Below are 21,449 nucleotides of genomic sequence, written 5' to 3'. Positions count from 1 at the left end.
GAATTTAAAATTATACTCATGAAAGTTTTAATCCACATAGAATACATTCAATTGAATTGTACTCCAGCCCATAAACTACTACAGCAAATGACATGTATTTCTAAGGTATGAATTGAAATTATGGAAATATGAGCTGAAATTATGGAAATTTACAAACTACACATATATATATAAAGTAGACCTTTAGGTTGCTTTATTTAGGTTAATATTTTAATATCAACTTGAATGAATATGCAACAATTCATACATACTTTACAATATGCATGTTTGTATATCTGTCATTTCATGACTTTTTTTTTTTTTCTTTCAGACTGGAAGATAGACATTTTCCTTCCGGCTGATTGTATGGGAGAAATTTTGACCTCAGAAAGTGGAAATGAGGTTGCTTTGGAAATTGGTAATTCTGCTGACACTCATAAATACTTATGCAGGTAAAGTGTTCTATTATTATGAGTTTTGTTTGATAATCTATTGGCATTTTATTTTTTTCTGCAGGGGAAGCAATTTTCAAATACAAAATACTTATGTTATTTAAATGACTAAAATGATAAAACTTTGAAGGTAATCTCTATGGCTAATATAGAGAGTTTAATCCTTAAAAAATAAATCAAGTACCATTTTTAAACAGAACTAAGATTATTTCAATTATAAATTGTCACATGAAATTTTTATAGTAAAAAATGTGATTAAGTAATTTTCTTATCAATAAACAATGAAGAATATTTCTTTTTTATTTCCTTTAGAGTGGTCTTTAAAAATTAAAATAGAAATGTATATTTCCCCTCAAATTTAGAATTTGGTATGGATAAAAAAAAAGCTATATTGGTATAGAAGAAAAAGTAATATAGAATTTCACATCAGAAGTAGAATAACTTTAGAAATATTTTTCTTTGCATTTCAATGATATATCCTTTCACTCAACTAAAATATATTAAGTCTGTGTATCAGTTAGCTTTTGCCGTGTAATAAACCATCCCACATCTGAATGGATTAAAATAACAAATTACCATGTATTTAGTTAAGTCTGTAGGTTGGCAATTTTAAATGGGATCAACTGAGCTATTCTTTTGATTTTGCCTGAGTACTTTACATCTGTGGTTAGCTACTGGGTCATCTGGGATCTGGCTAGTCTAGGATATTCTCAGCTGAGACCACTGGGCTGTCTCTGCCCTGGGCCAAAGGTTCTTTCATCCTTTGTGAGTCTGGCCTCCTTCACATAGTGCCTGCTCAGAGTTCCAAGAGAAATCAGAAGTATGCAAGTTTTTTTAATGTCAAGGCTTGTTAACTAACACAATGTCATTTCTGCTGCATTCTTTTAACAATTCCAAGTCACATAATCAGTCCAGATTCAAGAGATATGAAAATATCCTGCATCTCTTGATAGAAAAGCCACAAAGTTGCACTGTAAAGGGGCATGGAAACAGTAAAGGGGATACTAGTAGCTGTATTTGTACATAATCAACCATAGTCTATTAAGAACACAGAATTCTGTTCTGAATTTTCAAGCTTACCTATGTGAGTTGCCACAGAGCATGGATATTGTCCGGGTCATTTGATTGCCAGAGCAGCTCTTCTATTACAACACACTGCTTCCCATCAACTGTGGTAGTGGATACTATTGAAGTTTCCAATGTTCATGACAAAGCCCTAATATATTGGGAGAAACACAGGAACAATCATAGTAACTTACAAGCCAGAAACACAGTAATTGTAAGAGACAAATATTTAATGACAATTCTAAGAAGTGGAAAGATTTCTAATCTTAAAAGCTATGAGAAGGCTAAAATATGCAGAAAACAACTATTAGAATCAGAAAACCATTTAAATAAAAGTATTTTTACTACTAGAGAATCTAGTGGCTAGAAGTGCTACAGCCATATCATGTTTATTCAAAGTTATAACATTATTTTGATTCATGTCACTTCTAACTCTCTGTAACAAAGAATCAGAGTTAAATAACAATATTTTTTTTGTAATAGATGAAAAAAAAAGCTGCATCAAGGTGCCCCCAAATTGTACATATGTGAATAAAAATTATATTTCTACCCTCAAGTTTCAGCTTCCTGTCAAAATTTAACATTAACATTTTGACCTTTAAATATCTATATTGAATCAACACAGTATCTCTAGAAGAACTTTTATGGTACAGAAAATAAATTATCATTTTCAGAGCACATATCAGATCTGAAAAATCCTCCAGTTCTTCTGTTAACTTTTATTTATTGAAACCGTATGTGATTCAACATGTCTTTTTGCTTTATCCTAAAGGGAAAAATAATCATATATCCTTGGTGTACAATTTTCTTGAGAAAGAACAGATTGGATCTTTTTTTGTAAGCCATAGCTATTTAAATAAGATAATCTGAGCTAAACATTGCCCCAGAGGTAAGGATGCTGATAATGATATACACAAGGGAGTATTGCTTTAAATCTGCTTGGTTTTTTTAGAGATTTCATGGTGTGTCTCCCTACTTGCAGATACTATGCTAGTTTAGAAAATTAGATTCTCTAATGATATACTACTCTTTCTATGTGTATATGTAATATCTTCTTTGCTTTTCTAAAACTTGCCTTTGATTCATTCTGAAAGGCCAGCAAATCTTTCGTAATTATGTGCTTTTTCCTTCTTATTTTTACGGTTACAGTCTTTTCAAAATGTTAACATTTTAAATCTCTCCACACTCTAAATTAAAATTTAAAATTTTGCCCCCAATCTCTTCTCCTGTTCTTCTTTTTTTTAAAAAAATTAACTTTACTTCATCTAACTCCTTTACTATGAACATTGGCCTTTAGGCTTTTACCATGAACCATAATCTACCCAGACACACTTTATGGTTCTGAAACATTTTTGAAGTTATGGGTATTTAAAAGTTCTATTGTTCTATTTTAATATTTTTAAAATATTATGAGAAAACCATTTAATTAAGAAACATGATTGCTAATTATATACTTTTTTTTTTTTTTTTTTTTTTTTTTTTTTTTTTTGCGGTACGCGGGCCTCTAACTGCTGTGGCCTCTCCCGTTGTGGAGCACAGGCTCCGGACACGCAGGCCCAGCAGCCATGGCTCACGGGCCCAGCCGCTCCGCGGCATGTGGGATCCTCCCGGACCGGGGCACGAACCCGTGTTCCCTGCATCGGCAGGCGGACTCTCAACCACTGCACCACCAGGGAAGCCCACTAATTATATACTTTTTAATTATTTCATTAATGTGTGTGGTAGGCTAAATAACTGCCCCCAAGGATATCTAGGACCTAATGTCTGGATCTTGTGACTTTTACATTAAGTAGCAAAATGGATTTTGCAGATGTGACTAAGTTAAAGATATTGAGATGGATAGTTTATCCTGGAATAACTGAGTGGGAAATCACAAACGCCCTTGTAAGAAGGTGGCAAAGGGTGATTTGTCACAGAGCAGAAGGCAATGTGATAAAAGAGGAGAGAGAGATTTGAAGATGCTATGCTGCTGGCCTTAAGTACATAGGAAGGGACCATAAGCCAAGAAATGAGAGAAATGAAGCTCTAGAAGCTGGAAAAGGCAAGGAAACAGATGTTTTCTCTTTTGGAGGGAGTATGGCCCTGTGGATACGTTGGTTTCCACCCTGTGAAACCCATTTTGGACTTGGGACTGCCAGAACTGTGAGAAAATAAATGCGTGTTGTTCTAAGCCACCAAGTTGTAATTTTTAGAGAAGCCATAGGAAACTAACGCAACGTGTTTTTTCCTCGCTAACCTTTAAGTTCCAGGAGAGCTGGGACTCTATCTTCCTGGCACTTGGTAGGGATTCCGTAAATACTTGTTGAATGAACGAATGAATGAATTAGATCCAATGCATTGGTCCTATTTGGATTATCATCAAGTAGAAAAGGTTTAGTCATATAATTTCCTCTGAGGAATAATTGTTCCGGTGTATCCCTGTACGACTGCCCCTATGTTATGTTATTATCATAGAATTTTAGAGATGAAACGCTAGTAACATTTGAAAGTTTCGAACTATGTGCTATTTGAAAGTAAATTTCAGGAGAGCAGAGATTTCCATCTGTTTTATTCTCTGCTGTTTCTCCATTGCCTAGCATATGGTTTGTAGATATTTATCAAATTAATTAAATAAAGCAATTCCATTCAATTCAACAGATAGTTTTAGTACCTTAGATGTGCCGGGCACTGAGCTAGATATTGACCTTCACCAATAAGAGGGCTATGGTCCCTGTCCTCTTCAGCCTAAAAATGGAAACAAGCAAGTAATTCAACAATTACAATAGAGAAAGTACAACTTGCTATTTGAAAAACATAGTAGGGAGCATATAACATGGAAATGTTCTACGAGGACATCTGGTGTTTTTGTCAACCCTCAATCCATTTCTGCTTCCTCTGATAAAGAATATTTGATTTTTATTGGGAAACCAATCTTTCCTATCAGTCTCTGTAGTTTGAATGAGATTGGTATAACCTCATGATCAGCCAATTGGCATATTCCATCCTCCCTCACCATACTATTTGGTTCAGGATATATTATATCCAAACAAATCCCTGGGCTTTTGCTAAATTAAAATGACAGAAAGACATTGCATCTGTGCTGTTCTAGTTAGTATAAAGATGTACCAAGGACTGCTATGAAGGAAGAGTTGGCCTGGAAATGAAATTCACACAGAGGCAGAACAATCCAAGGGAAGAAAGGCACAATTTCTTAACTTTATCTTTTGAACTTTAAGCAATATAAACCAATAAGGTGCCCTTTTCCTATTTTAGGCTAATTTCCATTGAAATTCTGTCCCTTGTGATGGAAAGAATCTTGTCTAATACAGGTTAAAAATTGTTTTTAACGTACGTTAGTGAACATTAGTGAAGGAGTTAGATTAGAAATAGAATTCCACTTGAGATAGATATCTACTCCCTGCTGGGAATGAGGAATAGAGAAAATAAAGGAATGGAGAAAAGGCACAATATTTCCTGGAAGGATAAAAAGCATCAAGAGGCTTAATATAGACTCAGAAGGTTGATTTTCAGCCCCCAAATTACTGAACCATCTATGTCTCAGGGTTGGAAAAAACATAACATTAATGGGGTAATTGGAGACCACATTGATCAATGGAGGAAAACCGACAACTCTGTTTTCTTTTCTTGTAGCCAAGAAAGTTTTCATGAAGTACGAGAAGTTTTCACGAAAAAATATTTTATGCTTAAATAAATAGTAAATGAAGTGGCTGGAACAAATCTGTAGGGTATAGCAGAAGCTAAAAAAATCATGTAGGATCAGATTTTGTTGATGTTAGAATGTCACATGCGTAGGAAACCCAAGGTTTACCGATGTGGTTAAGTGTTAAATTTTCCAATGGTGAAAAAAAGGCTCAGAATGTACTATATGTTATTATTCATTTAAGTCTTTCATCTCACTATGATTTTCATATAATATTTGATAAATTATAGACAGATTTCACAATTTAAGTCCAAATCTTTAAAAATTTGATATTTTTTTAAATACTAAATACTTGATTAGTAAGGTAAAAGTAATAATCAGCTAAATCTTGTGCTATATATGTTATGAGTTATCCAGGCTTAGAGATGGCACAAGTTTAAACCCAGAACCTCATAAAAACTCTGCTGTCCTTAAGAGTTGGGTCAATGAACGTCAAATGGCTGGTATTTTAGACTCAAACCTAATAGGAAATAGCAAACATCACTAGTTATAAGGGATTTAATAATATCATCTTAAGAATTTCTGCCTAATAAATTCTCTTTTAACTTTGTTACTTTAAGAAAATATTACAGCTTAAATGGTAGTTTTTTAAACAACACATTTGGTTCATAAATATATGTGGCTCATTTGTGTGCCATCTGTATTTCTTTTCCTATGGCCAAACACTTTTGTCCATATCTTGTAAAACTACGACTGAACATCTCTTTGGTTAGTCCTGAAGAAGTACTGCTTATGCAGTATGAGACTCAGTTTTTCCAGAGAGAAACTGAATAATTCAAGGACGTGAACAGGAAGCTAGTCACATTTATTGGCAAAGCAGGATTAAAGGCCTCCTGTAGGCATGTAACTATTGTATTATGTCATCAGGGCCTAATGAGCCACTTTCTCTCACTGTATTAATTACTCTTGAGGAAAAAACTGAGACTAAAATTATAAGATGTTGTTCCTGCCACTATTTTTATGTAATATCTACTGATAAATGTAGTTATATTATTTTCAAAACTACTCCAGAGTAAATGATTCTTAAAACTTGAATCAATTTGTTTCTAGGGATTATACCAATGAAGAAAAAAAAAAGAACTGTTTTGTCAGTGTTTTTGCAGAGCATGCCATTTTACAAATGGAGTAGCCTTAACGTGAATCTGGACAAAATGTACCTTCTTCTAAATACTCACAATCAGGGGTCTGTGATAAGGGAACATTGAAAAGTATGTATGACTGCTTGAATTTTACTCTATTTCAAACATAGTTTCTATTGAACTGAGAACCAGAGTAATTGAACTAGCTGACAAAGAAAGCCACAAGAATGGAAATATGTACTGTGACCAAGATTTCTTCAAAGAAGACGATGTTTCACACAGCAAATCCATGAAAATTGGCAGGTGTAATAAACCTGCTTTACTTAAGGATCCCAGAAGCACATAATGGATATTCCTTTGGGTCAGAGTGTGATAAATATTGAGTACATCACAACCCACACTCTGCCTACAGTCTTGTTCAGATTTATTGTTAGCATAATAGCGCCTTTAGGAATGGAACACCAGGCTATATTCTTAAGTCAAGTGACGTCTTTGCAATTTCTACTGGAGACGGTCCAATTAAAAAATGCTGAAAATCCATTTTTATGCAATGCCTACTAATAAAGGTAGCTGTATGATAATCAAATCTTTTTCAAAAGTAATTGATTCTTTAAAAAAATGTTTTTAAACACCTTTATTGCAGTATAATTGCTTTGCAATGGTGTGTTAGTTTCTGCTTTATAACAAAGTGAAACAGTTATACATATACATATATCCCCATATCTCTTCCCTCTGGCATCTCCTTCCCTCCCACCCTCCTTATCCCACCCCTCTAGGTGGTCTCAAAGCACCGAGCTGATCTCCCTGAGCTATTCGGCTGCTTCTCACTAGCTATCTATTTTACGTTTGGTAGTGTATATATGTCCATGCCACTCTCTCACTTTCTCCCAGTATTTCCTTCCCCCTCCCCGTATCCTCAAGTCCATTCTCTAGTAGGTCTGCGTCTTTATTCCCGTCTTGCCGCTAGGTTCTTCACAACCTTTTTTTTTCCTTTCTTTTTTTTTTTTTTTTGGTTCCATATATATGTGTTAGCGTACAGTATTTGTTTTTCTATTTCTGACTTACTTCACTCTGTATGACAGACTTTAGGTCCATCCACCTCACTACAAATAACTCATTTTTGTTTCTTTTTATGGCTGAGTAATATTCCATTGTATATATGTGCCACAGCTTCCTTATCCATTCATCTGTTGATGGACACTTAGGTTGCTTCAATGTGCTGGCTATTGTAAATAGAGCTGCAATGAACATTTTGGTACATGACTCTTTTAGAATTACGGTTTTCTCAGGGTATATGCCCAGTAGTGGGATTGCTGGGTCGGATGGTAGAGCTATTTTTAGTTTTTTAAGGAACCTCCATACTGTTCTCTATAGTGGCTGTACCATTCCCACTAACAGTGCAAGAGGGTTCCCTTTTCCCCACACCCTCTCCAGCACTTATTGTTGTAGATTTTTTGATGACGGCCATTGTGACCGGTGTGAGAGGATATCTCATTGTAGTTTTGATTTGCATTTCTCTAATGATTAATGATGTTGACATTATTTCATATGTTTGTTGGCAATCTGTATATCTTCTTTGGAGAAATGTCTATTTAGCACTTCTGCCCATTTTTGGATTGGGTTGTTTGCCTTTTGATATTGATCTGCGTGAGCTGCTTCTATATTTTGGAGATTAATCCTTTGTTGGTTGCTTCATTTGCAAATATTTTCTCCCACTCTGAGGGTTGTCTTTTTGTCTTGTTTATGGTTTCCATTGCTGTGCAAAAGCTTTTAAGTTTCATTAGGTCCCATTTGTTTATTTTTGTTTTTATTTCCATTTCTCTAGGAGGTGGGTCAAAAAGGATCTTGCTGTGATTTATGTCATAGAGTGTTCTGCCTATGTTTTCTTCTAAGAGTTTGATAGTGTCTGGCCTTACATTTAGCTCTTTAATCCATTTTGAGTTTATTTTTGTGTATGGTGTTAGGGAGTATTCTAATTTCATTCTTTTACATGTAGCTGTCCAGTTCTTCCAGCACCACTTATTGAAGAGGCTGTCTTTTATCCACTATAGATTCTTGCCTCCTTTATCAAAGATAAGCTGGCCGTATGTGCGTGAGTTTATCTCGGGGCTTTCTATCCTGTTCCATTGATCTATATTGCTGTTTTTCTGCCAGTACCATACTGTCTTGATTACTGTAGCTTTGGAGTATACTCTGAAGTCAGGGAACCTGATTCCTCCAGGTCCGTTTTTCTTTCTCAAAAATGCTTTGGGGCTTCCCTGGTGGCACAGTGGTTGAGAATCTGCCTGCTAATGAAGGGGACACGGGTTAAAGCCCTGGTCTGGGAAGATCCCACGTGCCGCGGAGCAACTAGGCCTGTGAGCCAAACTACTGAGCCTGCATGTCTGGAGCCTGTGCTCTGCAACAACAGAGGCCATGATAGTGAGAGGCCCCTGCTTGCCACAACTAGAGAAAGCCCTTGTACAGAAATGAAGACCCAACACAGCCATAAATAAATAAATAAATAAATAAGCCAAGCATCTGAAGCCCTTTTAATAAAAAAAAAAAAGAATGCTTTGACTATTCGGGGTCTTTTGTGTTTCCATACAAATTATGAAATTTTTTGTTCTAGTTCTGTGAAAAATGTCAGTGGTAGCTTGATAGGGATTGCATTGAATCTGTAGATTGCCTGGGGTGGTAGAGTCATTTTCACTATGTTGATTCTTCCAATCCAAGAACATGGTATATCTCTCCATTTATTTGTATCATCTTTAATTTCTTTCATCAGTGTCTTATAATTTTCTGCATACAGGTCTTTTGTCTCCTTAGGTGGGTTTATTCCTAGATATTTTATTCTTTTTGTTGCAATGGTAAATGGGAGTGTTTTCTTAATTTCACTTTCAGATTTTTCATCATTAGTGTACAGGAATGCAAGAGGCTTCTGTGCATTACTTTTGTATCCTACAACTTTACCAAATTCATTGATTAGCTCTAGTAGTTTTCTGGTTGCATCTTTAGGATTCTCTTTGTATAGTATCATGTCATCTGCAAACAGTGACAGCTTTACTTCTTCTTTTCCGATTTGGATTCCTTTTATTTATTTTTCTTCTCTGACTGCTGTGGCTAAACATTCTAAGACTATGTTGAATAATAGTGGTGAGAGTGGATAACCTTATCTTGTTCCTGATCTTAGTGGAAATGGTTTCAGTATTTCACAATTAAGGACGATGTTGGCTGTGGGTTTGTCATATATGGCCTTTATTAGGTTGAGGAAAGTTCCCTCTATGTGTACTTTCTGGTGGGTTTTTATCATAAATGGGTGTTGAATTTTGTCAAAAGCTTTCTCTGCATCTATTGAGATGATCATATGGTTTTTATCCTTCAATTTGTTAATATGGTGTATCACATTGATTGATTTGCATATATTGAAGAATCCTTGCATTCCTGGGATGAACCCCACTTGATCATACTGTATGATCCTTTTAATGTGCTGTTGGATTCTGTTTGCTAGTATATTGTTGAGGATTTTTGCATCTACGTTCATCAGTATATTGGCCTGTAGTTTTCTTTCTTTGTTACATCTTTGTCTGGTTTTGGTATCAGGGTGATGGTGGCCTCGTAGAATGAGTTTGGGAGTGTTCCTCCCTCTGCTACATTTTGGAAGAGTTTGAGAAGGGTGTTAGCCCTCCTCTAAATGTTAGAATTTGCCTGTGAAGCCATCTGGTCCTGGGCTTTTCTTTTTTGGAAGATTTTAAATCACAGTTTCAATTTCAGTGCTTCTGATTGGTCTCCTCATATTTTCTATTTCTTCGTGGTTCAGTCTCAGAAGGCTGTGCATTTCTAAGAATTTGTCCATTTCTTCCAGGTTGTCCATTTTATTGGCATATAGTTGCTTGTAGTAATCTCTCATGATCCTTTGTATTTCTGCAGTGTCAGTTGTTACTTCTGCTTTTTCATTTCTAATTCTATTGATTTGAGTCTTCTCCCTTTTATTCTTGATGAGTCTGGCTAATGGTTTATCAATTTTGTTTATCTTCTCAAAGAACCAGCTATTAGTTTTATTGATCTTTGCTATCGTTTCCTTCATTTCTTTTTCATTTATTTCTGATCTGATCTTTATGATTTCTTTCCTTATGCTAACTTTGGGGGTTTTTTGTTCCTCTTTCTCTAATTGCTTCAGGTGCAAGGTTAGGTTGTTTATTTGAGATGTTTCTTGTTTCTTAAGGTTTATTGCTAAAACCTTCACTCTTAGAACTGCTTTTGGTGCATCCCATAGGTTTTGGGTCATCATGTTCTTATTGTCATTTGTTTATAGGTATTTTATAAATTCCTCTTTGATTTCTTCAGTGATCTCTTGGTTATTAAGTAGGGTATTATTTAGCCTCCATGTGTTTGTATTTTTTACAGATTTTTTTCCTGTAATTTATATCTAGTCTCATAGCCTTGTGGTCGCAAAAGATACTTTATACGATTTCAATTTTCTTAAATTTACCAAGACTTGATTTGTGACCCAAGATATGGTCTATCCTGGAGAATGTTCCATGAGCACTTTAGAAGAAAGTGTATTCTGTTGTTTTTCGATGGAATGTCCTATAAATATCAATTAAGTCCATCTTGTTTAATGTATCATTTAAAGCTTGTGCTTCCTAATTTATTTTCATGTTGGATAATCTGTCCATTGATGAAAGTGGGGTGTTAAAGTCCCCTACTATGTATGATTGTGTTACTGTCGATTTCCCCTTTTATGGCTGTTAGTATTTGTCTTATGTATTGAGTAGCTCCTATGTTGGGTGCATAAATATTTACAATCGCTATATCTTCTTCTTGGATTGATCCCTTCATCATTATGTAGTGTCCTTCTTTGTCTCTTGTAATAGTCTTTGTTTTAAAATCTATTTTGTCTGCTATGAGAATTGCTACTCCAGATTTCTTTTGATTTCCATTTGCATGGAATATCTTTTTCAATCCCCTCACTTTCAGTCTCTATGTGTCCCTAGGTCTGAAGTGGGTCTCTTGTGGACAGCATATATACGGGTCTTGTTGCTGTATCCATTCAGCCAGTCTATGTCTTTGGTTGAAGCATTTAATCCAGCTACATTTATGGTAATTATTGATATGTATGTTCCTATTACCATTTTCTTAATTGTTTTGGGTTTGTTATTGTAGGTCTTTTCCTTCTCTTGTGTTTCCTGCCTAGAGAAGTTCCTTTAGCATTTGTTGTAAAGCTGGTTTGGTGGTGCTGAATTCTCTTAGCTTTTGGTTGTCTTAAAGATTTAAATTTTCCTGTCGAATCTGAACGAGATCCTTGCTGGGTAATGTAATCTTGGTTGTAGGTTTTTCTCCTTCATCACTTTAAATATGTCCTGCCACTCCCTTCTGGCTTGCAGAGTTTCTGCTAAGAGATCAGCTATTAACCTTATGGGGATTCCCTTGTCTGTTATTTGTTGTTTTTCCCTTGCTGCTTTTAATATTTTTTCTTTGTATTTAATTTTTGATAGTTTGATTAATATGTGTCTTGGCATGTTTCTCCTTGGATTTATCCTGTATGGGACTCTTTGTGCTTCCTGGAGTTGAGCAACTATTTCCTTTCCCGTATTAGGGAAGTTTTCAACTATAATCTCTTCAAATATTTTCTCAGTCCCTTTCTTTTTCTGTTCTTTTTCTGGAACCCCGATAATTCAAATGTTGGTGCATTTAATGTTGTCCCAGAGGTCTCTGAGACTGTCCTCAATTCTTTTCATTCTTCTTTCTTTATTCTGCTCTGCAGTAGTTATTTCCACTATTTTATCTTCCGGGTCACTTACCCATTCTTCTGGCTCAGTTAATCTGCTATTGATCCCTTCTAGAGAATTTTAAATTTCATTTATTTTGTTTTCATCACTGTTTGTTTGCTCTTTAGTTCTCCTAGGTCCTTGTTAAACGTTTCTTGTATTTTCTCCATTCTATTTCCAAGATTTTGGATCATTTTTAATATCACTATTCTGAATTCTTTTTCAGGTAGACTGCCTATTTCCTCTTCATTTGTTAGGTCTGGTGGGTTTTTCCTTGCTTCTTCATCTGCTGTTTCTCTGTCTTCTCATTTTGCATAACTTACTGTGTTTGGGGTCTCCTTTTCGCAGGCTGCAGGTTCGTAGTTTCCGTTGGTTTTGGTGTCTGTCCCCAGTGGCTAAAGTTGGTTCAGTGGGTTGTGTAGGCTTCCTGGTGGAGGGGACTAGTGCCTGTGTTCTGGTGGATGAGGCTGGATCTTGTCTTTCTGGTGGGCAGGTCCACGTCTGGTGGTGTGTTTTGGGATGTCTGTGGCCTTATTATGATTTTAGGCAGCCTCTCTGCTAATGGAAGGGGTTGTGTTCCTGTCTTGCTAGTTGTTTTGCATAGGGTGTCCAAGAGTGTAGCTTGCTGGTCGTTGAGTGGAGCTGGGTCTTGGCGTTGAGATGGAGATCTCTGGGAGATTTTCGCCGTTTAATATTTCGTGGAGCTGGGAGGTCTCTTGTGGACCAGTTTCCTGAACTTGGCTCTCCCACCTGAGAGGCACAGCCCTGATGCCTGGCTGGAGCACCAAAAGCCTGTCATCCAGATGGCTTAGAATAAAAGGGAGGGAATAAAAAAAGAAAAAAATAAAAGAAGATAAAATAAAATAACATAAAATAAAGTAAAATAAAATAAAGTTATTAAAATAAAAAGTAATTTTAAAAAATTTAATTAAAAAAAAGAAGAAGATAGCAACCATACCAAAAAACTAATCCACCAATGATAAAAGGTGCTAAAAACTATACAAAAAAACCCAAAAACCAGACAGAGAGACCCCTAGGACAAATGGTAAAAGCAAAGCTATACCTACAAAATCACACAAGAAGCATACACATACACACTCACAAAAAGCAAAAAAAATGAAAAAAAAAAAATATCGTTGCTCCCAAAGTCCACGTCCTCAATTTGGGATGATTTGGTGTCTATTCAGGTATCCCACAGATGCACGGTACATCAAGTTGATTGTGGAGATTTAACCCGCTGCTCCTGAGGCTGCTGGGAGAGATTTCCCTTTTATTCTTTGTTCACACAGCTCCTGGGGTTCAGCTTTGGATTTGGCCCCACCTCTGCGTGTAGGTTGCCTGAGGGCATCTGTTCTTTGCTCGAACAGGATGGGGTTAAAGGAGCAGCTGATTCGAGGGCTCTCGCTCACTCAGGCTGGGGGGAGGGAGGGGTACAGAGTGCGGGGTAAGCCTGCGGCGGCAGAGGCCAGCATGACGTTGCACCAGCCTGAGGCGCGCGGTGCGTTCTCCCGGGGAAGTTGTCCCTGGATCACGAGACCCTGGCCGTCGCGGGCTGCACAGGCTCCCGGGAGGGGAGGTGTGGATAGTGACCTGTGCGCGCACACAGGCTTCTTGGTGGTGGCAGCAGCAGCCTTAGCGTCTCATGCCCGTCTCTGGTGTCTGTGCTGATAGCCGTGGCTCGCACCCGTCTCTGGAGCTCCTTTAAGCAGCGCTCTGAATCACCTCTCCTCACGCACCAGGAAACAAAGAGGCAAGAAAAAGTGTCCGGTCCAGACTTTTTCCCAAACTCCCTCCCGGCCAGCTGTGGCGCACCAGCTCCCTTCAGGCTGTGTTCACGCAGCCAACCCCAGTCCTCTCCCTGGGATCCGACCTCCAAAGCCAAAGCCTCAGTTCCCAGCCCCTGCCCGTCCCAGCGGGTGAGCAGACAAGCCACTCGGGCTGGTGAGTGCTGGTTGGCCCCAATCCTCCGTGCAGGAATCTCTCCGCTTTGCCCTCTGCACCCCTGTTGCTGCGCTCTCCTCCGTGGCTCTGAAGCTCCCCCCCCTCCGCCACCCGCAGTCTCCACCCGTGAAGGGGCTTCCTAGTGTGTGGAAACCTTTCCTCCTTCACAGCTCCCTCCCACTGGTGCAGGTCCCGTCCCTATTCTTTGTCTCTCTCTGTTTTTCCTTTTTTCTTTTTCCCTACCGAGGTACATGGGGAGTTTCTTGCCTTTTGGGAGGTCTGAGGTCTTCTGCCAGCATTCAGTAGGTGTTCTGTAGGAGTTGTTCCACATGTAGATGTATTTCTGATGTATTTGTGGGGAGGAAGGTGATCTGTGCCTCTTAGTCTTCAGCCATCCTGAAGCTCCTGCAAAAATAATTGATTCTTAAACCCTAAATGAAATTGCTTTTTAAGAATGATAACAAAATGTAGAAAAAAAAATGTTTTTTCCGCATTGGAAGGAAATGACTGTTATGTAGACAAGATATTGTATAGGGAATGTAGACCCCTTAGTAGAAAGGAATGTGAGGAATTGCGTTTTTAACCTGAAGTCTTTGAAGAAAAGGGTCAAGGATTCTATGGAAGAGATAACATCAGGTAATTTTTTTAATTTTAGGGGTACCATAAATAGTTATTCCACAAATTGAAAATAACATGGGGGATTGATAGTTTTTTTTTTTTTCCACTTAAATCTCTCCTGAGATTTAAAATCAAACTTCTTACCATGACACTAGACAATCTGACTTTTGTCAACCCCTTCCATCTCAACTTATACTAAACTCCCCTTTTTCCATTATATTAGAGCCATTATTCTTTCTTAGGCTCCCAGAAATTTCAAAATTGTTGCTTAGGGTCTCTGCAGTTGCTCTTCAGTTGCCCAAAACACTGTTCTCCAAATCTTTCTCCAAATCTTCTCTTTCCATTACACCCACCTCAGATCAATCACCTCCATAGAACGACCTTCCCTTAGAACACTGTGGAGGAAGTCAGCACCTAGTCCCCTCACTGGCCCTACTCTCATCAATCTTATTTTACTGTCTTCAGTGCACTTTTTACTGTCTGAAATTAGCTTATTTATTACTTGTCCATTTTCTTTCTACATCTTGTGGAATATAAGCTCTACGTAGATAAAACTATTTCCAGTCGTATATATGACTGCATCTTTCATGCCTAGAACACTGCCTGACGCAGAGTAAGCAATCAATAAATATTTTGAAATAAGTGAATAAATGACTGACGTCTCAAAGTAAGCCCCTATGACTACTTAGGTGGAATCCAATATTCCCAAACACTTTTAGAATTTTATTGGATATTATTAGAATCCACTCTTAGGCATAAGTGTTTTAATCACAACACATAATTTGGTCTCAGATAGGTACTTTTTTGCTTTTAAAACAAATCATGATATACAATGAACACATAAAGCTACCCCTAATTTGTAAAGCTAATACAGTTTGCTCAGACGCACTTGACCTACTCAGGCATAATGTTAGTGTTGTTTGTTCAGGAAGTAGCATATTGAACACACAGCCAATGCTATTTTAATATTATTGTGTAGCAGATGCCCATTGATATTGTATCATAAATAATATAAACGTTTAAAACCTTTGTGCTGTATTTTACCTCAGGATACATTTGTTCATTCCTTTTCCAGTTTGAGGGTCATCAGTCAAGCAAACCCCCCATTACTCTGCCCAAGACTTTTATAGTGGTCTCCTAAGACTTCTCCCTATTTCAAGACATCCTCTACATCCTTTCCAAGACATAGCTTATTGACACAGACTCTTGTGCAGACAAATCACAAAGCCCAGCTGATTTTGTCATTACTCTGTGTCAAGACCTTCACAGATCCCATTTCCTATGAAGTTCAAACTGTCTAATCAAGCATTTAAATGCAATTTCCTTCAACAAATATTGAAAGTTCTCCAGTTAATTCAATTCCACCTGTGTCATGAGCCATGTCTTCCCTTACTCTCCTTCATGTATCCTTCATTTAAGTCAGACTGTACTACTAGTACGATCTCTGCAGTTTTTTTTTTTTTATTCCCAAGTCTCTCCTCATATGATTGTCTCCACTTGCATTGTCTTTCTTCAGATCGATTTCCCCCCAACTGAAGGCAAATCCAACCTTTCTCAGCCAAGTTCAAATGTGACCTCCACTCTGAATAATCCTCCAAGGAACCAATAATTTCCCTTTCTCCTTAACTCTTAAGAGGAATTTTATCATTTCCACACACTTTGCTTAAAAGATGTCATTTTTCTCAAATATATACTCATTCTGAGATATATATATATATATATATATAAAATTTTGCTCTTGTTAAAAATAAGTTAATAATCATGGAATGTCCAGTTCTAAAGGGAAAAGAAAGACTAACCTTTGATATTTGATTAGTTATATCTTTTACCTAGTGTTTTATAGTTTATAAAGTGTTTTACATGCAGTGTTTCATCTATGCTTAAAAGTAGGCAGAGGAAGTATTATTCTTTCTTCTATAGCTGGAGAAACTGAAATTCAGAGGTACAAGACTCATCAAGGACCATAGGACTAGAAAATAGCAGAGTTTATGAAAAGAATCCAATACTCAGATGAAAAATTTGTTCAGTATTTATTCAAGACTTTGCTTCTCAACATAAATTCAAATTTATGTAACAGTTGGCTTTTTCAGGTTGGTGTTCATTGTGTAAAGAAGCTAGCTTCTGTTCAAACTATAATATGATTTAAAGAGATAGTCACCAAAATTCTATGACCAGAAAATAAAGTAGTAGTTATAAACACATAAACCCAACAAATCTAAATTTATATTATAAAACACACAAAAATCAAAGTTAAGGAAAGTATTAGATAAAATAGACAGGTATAGAATGCCTAACATTTTCTTCCCTCACCATCAATGGTTCATTTTGTACACTCTGTAGGTGCAAACCACCTCAGTTTGGAGACTATGTATTTTAAATATAAGAAAGGATGTGTCCTAAGTGGAGAGGTTGACAGGGAAAGAGAAAACTATCTGTATTTACAGAAATTCTCCTCAACTCACCAGAATAAAAGAGGAATTGGAAGTAGAAATGCAGTCACATTTTTAAAACCATTGTTAATGCAAAAGCAGGTAAAATTGGGAAAAAAATAGATTTAATGTACCTCCTTTCATTAAAATATATGCAAACCTTAAGAACACCTTTGCAATCCTACAGATATTGTTTAAAACTGTAGGTATATGTATCAGTTGCCTATAGCTGTCTATACACCTACCCCAAAATTAGTGCTTTAAAACAACAATTCACTATTTTTTTTGTTGTGATTCTGCAGGTTGTCTGGATATTTTCTCTGCTGGTTTCACTTTGTTTGGCTTATGTGGCTTCACTGAATTCGAATCAGAGAAAACTAGAAGGCTGGACAGAGAGAGAGAGAGAGAGAGAGAGAGAGAGAGAGAGGCTAAACTACCCAGGGCCTCCTAAGTCATGATAGGGAGCTACATTTTGTTCAAAATACCTCCTAATTATATGATTTTTTTGCAACTCTATTATCTTTTATATAACCTTTTTCTTTTTTTTAAGTGAACACATTAGTATATTTTAAACTACTATGAGTTGACAGATCACTTAAACTATGTGGAAAAATTCTGGTTCTCAAACTTCACACCGGAATCACGTAAGGACCTTTCAGAATACTATGCCAAAGTCCCACCCTTAGCAATTCAGATTTAATCATGCTCAGTTTGGTTATTGAGATTGAGTATGAATATCAGCTCAATGAATTTTCACAAATTGAACCCACCTAATGTAACCAGTACTCAAGTCAGGATGCAGACCTAGGCTGTCATCCTAGAAGACCCACCAATCACAACTGAGAAAAGGATAACCACTATCTGACTTCTAATCACATAGATTAGGTTTACACTTTATATGTAAATTATATGTAATACAAAACATCTATATCATATATGTATATTAATAACTTATTTAGCCAGGGATGTGCAGAAAGTGACTTGTGGCAGCTCTTGAGAGCTGAGTGCTACTTTCAGGAATTTTGTAAGCAAGTTATTAAACACAGCCATTATTCAAAGTTAAATTATGTCATCTTAAAAGTAAAATAATTATATTAAAAAGTAATAAATATTGAAAACTCACTACTTCCTAATTGCTTTACTACATTTTATTATTATTTATGGTCTTCAAGTGGTTTATATGTATAGTACCTGTATGGTGGAAATACTGTATCATGAAGAACTACTGTATCTCTCTTCCCAAATCCTCATTCATGGTGATGTCATGTTAGCTTGAAATCAGCCACAGGAGTATTTATACCATAGAAAGTGGCAAATGCTACAAATCAGGGCTTGATTGAGTGCTGATGCTGAAAGAGTTTTCAGTAATGAAATAATTTGTAAAAGGGTGAGAAATTGTTTAAGATTATATAACATATCAGATTTAATGACAATAACCTGGAATAGACTTAGTGGATTGGAACACAACTCCAACTGTCAAGTCATTGTTGAATTGAAACAAGTGATTAGCTAGGAGTATATGCATTCAGTAAAACTTAACAGAAGCCTTCTGTGAGAATAAATTGACTTTATGGAATTTATAACAAAGAGTATTGTACATTTTATTATTATATTTAAATTGCTAACATTCATTGTATTAATATTATTGATAATAAACATATATATACATACATGTGCACACATATATAGGTATACAAACACATATATATGTGTACACAAACTTTTTTTCAGAGAGGTGGTTGTTAAACATCTGCTAGTGTGCTGCTTCATTTAACCATTATAAAATTTTTAACCTTTTTATTAGTGGAAGTATATCATGTTTATAGATTTATTAGAGACCCAGATCATGGTGACCTTAGGAATATATATAATATATCCAGAACATATATATATATATATATATAAATCAATATATTAAATATCAACTTTCTACAGAGAGGGAGAGAGTTGATATTATAATTGTTTTTGTTTCTTTTAGCATTAATTTAGATTTTGATATTTTGTTTACTCTACAGAATTAGTGCTAATTTCAGGAACAAAGATAATAGATTTTGACTCTGTTAAAAAAAACTCAATCTGAAAATATACCTATTAGGTTACAAGAAAAACAGATGAAGAGAGTTTCTTTCCCTCCCTGTAATTAAAAAAAATCAAACTTGCATTTCCTAAAACTTGCAGCTAACAATAGGTGTTGTCTGCTCACTTTGCCAGAAACTCACAACGAAGAAATCTGGTATATACAGAATTCAATCAACATTTGAATAAAGAACAAACTCTCCCTGAATGCTCTGACCACCTTTATAACCAGTTTTCAACCCTGAGCCTGGAAACAATGTCAATTTATTTCAAAAAAGAGCAGGAAGCTTTGTTTATTTTAGTTTGTGTGGTTTACCTGTATTTGCATGCATGGAAATTAATAGAAAGCACTTATATCAAAGAACACAGAAGTGCTACATTTGTGATTAGAGCTTTACAGAGCCACAATAGTACAGCTGGAAAGGGGAGAGGTGCAACCGCTCATCCTCTACACAGAAGTCTTATTCAAAATCACCAATAATTGAAGGAAGAGTGTTTTCTGGGAGCAAATTATCAAAATCTACTGGGTGGTCACAGCATCTCTTAGTAACTGTCAATTGTCCTTTTACTTTGTACTCTTTATGTAGCAATGCTAAACTGAATCGAAGGCCACGGGTATAATTTAGTATACCTAAATTCATGGCGATACACTTATCTTGCTTACCCAGACTCAGAGTCTCTCTTAAGTAGAAGTTGACAATTTGCCAAATGATTTGTTGTTGTGTGATAAAATATTTGTGGAAGCTGGATCATGCTTTGTGTTTGAGAACACATTTCCAGAGTCCAAAGCATGTGAGGATTGATGATGCCGATGGGCTGTTCAGAGAACTGGTTCCAGAAAAATCATCTTCTATTCAACTGCCAGGTTTTTCTGTTTACTTCCTGGCTGGACATTCTGCCCCTTTGCACCTGCCCATTGCCTATATTTTTACTACATCAAAATCACTCCAAATGAGGGTGTAGGAACAGAAAAGAAATGAGATGCTGAAGAAAAATGAGACCAGGGACAATAATCTATGCCTGGGGACTAGCCTCTCAGCTTATTTCTGATTTGGCCCTTGAAAATATTAGAGTTTATAATCTCTGTACCAGCAGACCTTTCCAGCCCTGATATTCAATGATTTTAAGATGAAAAGTATTACACAATTTTACTATTTTTTGACATATCAAACAACGACAGCATCACTTCTTTTAGCTAAAAGGCACTTGGGAACACATCTCTGAATTGTATTTATCCATCTTATGCTATAGAGTGAATTGCTCTGTGCTGTTCTTTCATCAAACATTTTCTGATTTTTATTTTAAAATTATTTTCAAGAGCATCACTGATGGAATTTAGTCACAGATGGGTAATGGTTTTTAAACTCTACTGTTGTTGTCAAGTTGTTGAATGCTACAATTCCATGGCTAAGGTTGTGCTATACCCAAGTTCCAGCTTTGAAAGCTCATTGATTAGCCTGCCTGTCTGTCAGTGTGGTCAAATTGGTTAATTCAGTGAGACACTCAGACACTCCAGACAAACTATTAATGTAAAGAGATAGCGTGAAACACATGTTTAGCAGCTGATGTGTTAAGAAGGTAAACATTTTGCCAATATATAGTCGTTGAATTCTTGCTTATTTTCATTAGAAAACTGAGTGATGATCAGGGGAAATCTGAATCCAGAGATAAGAAGGACCAACAAACTTGGCTTAGCTAAAACTAAATTTCCCAAATTTCCTTTCCCTGTATGGTTCTGGGTTGGAGTTGATTAAAAAGGAAATTGAGTGAAATTCGGAAGGTGGAAACGACAAGTTTCTCTGAAAGCCACATGTAAGTTACTGCGGTGAGAGAGAGATGTTGATAAGCTGAAGAGTGTGTCCCTGTCTCCTTCCTCATAACCAGCTTTTGTCCCAACTGCTGGCACTGATGACCAACAGTGACCCCAGGCCCACTCCCAGTTTCAGAGATGACAGTCTATACCAAGGTCTCCTCATGTCCACTCTGGCAGCTGGACTTGCAACCCTTCCAGATCCACTTGTAAGGTCTGACTTATCCACCTGCTCCAGTGCCCAAGAGGGCTTGTTGATAACATTACTGCGATCCTTCAGCTTCCACTTTTGGACCCTTAGTACTCCAGTTTCTCTTATAATTGTACAAGATCTTCATCCTGAAATAAATTCCCTATACTCTATTATTCATAGTGAGTTTGCTTTCCTGACTGAACCCCGGACTAATACAGTTCAAATTTGTCATGCTTGATGGGGGAACAATATCCAAATCACTATAACGTGGTTTCCCCTGTGATGTCTGATGAGTGTTGAGGTTCTCAGGGAACTTAAATTTTCCATGTACAGTGTGACTGGTATAGTGAATAAATC

General features: G+C 36.6%; 1 protein-coding gene across 1 annotated transcript in view; it reads left to right on the top strand.

Annotated features, from left to right (window-relative positions):
• Nucleotides 1-307: 307 nt before the first annotated feature.
• Nucleotides 308-21,449, top strand: part of CNTN6 (contactin 6) — a 232,805-nt gene continuing 211,663 nt past the window's right edge. Inside the window, 1 exon segment of the mRNA XM_049715559.1 lies at nucleotides 308-431. Within this exon segment, the coding sequence (XP_049571516.1) occupies nucleotides 426-431 (6 nt within the window). The 5' untranslated portion in view covers nucleotides 308-425.

Source organism: Orcinus orca, chromosome 10 (assembly GCF_937001465.1).
Source record: "Orcinus orca chromosome 10, mOrcOrc1.1, whole genome shotgun sequence".
Classification (NCBI taxonomy): domain Eukaryota; kingdom Metazoa; phylum Chordata; class Mammalia; order Artiodactyla; family Delphinidae; genus Orcinus; species Orcinus orca.
The sequence above is the reverse complement of the archived record's forward strand: the minus strand, read 5'-3'. Positions and strand labels throughout refer to the sequence as shown.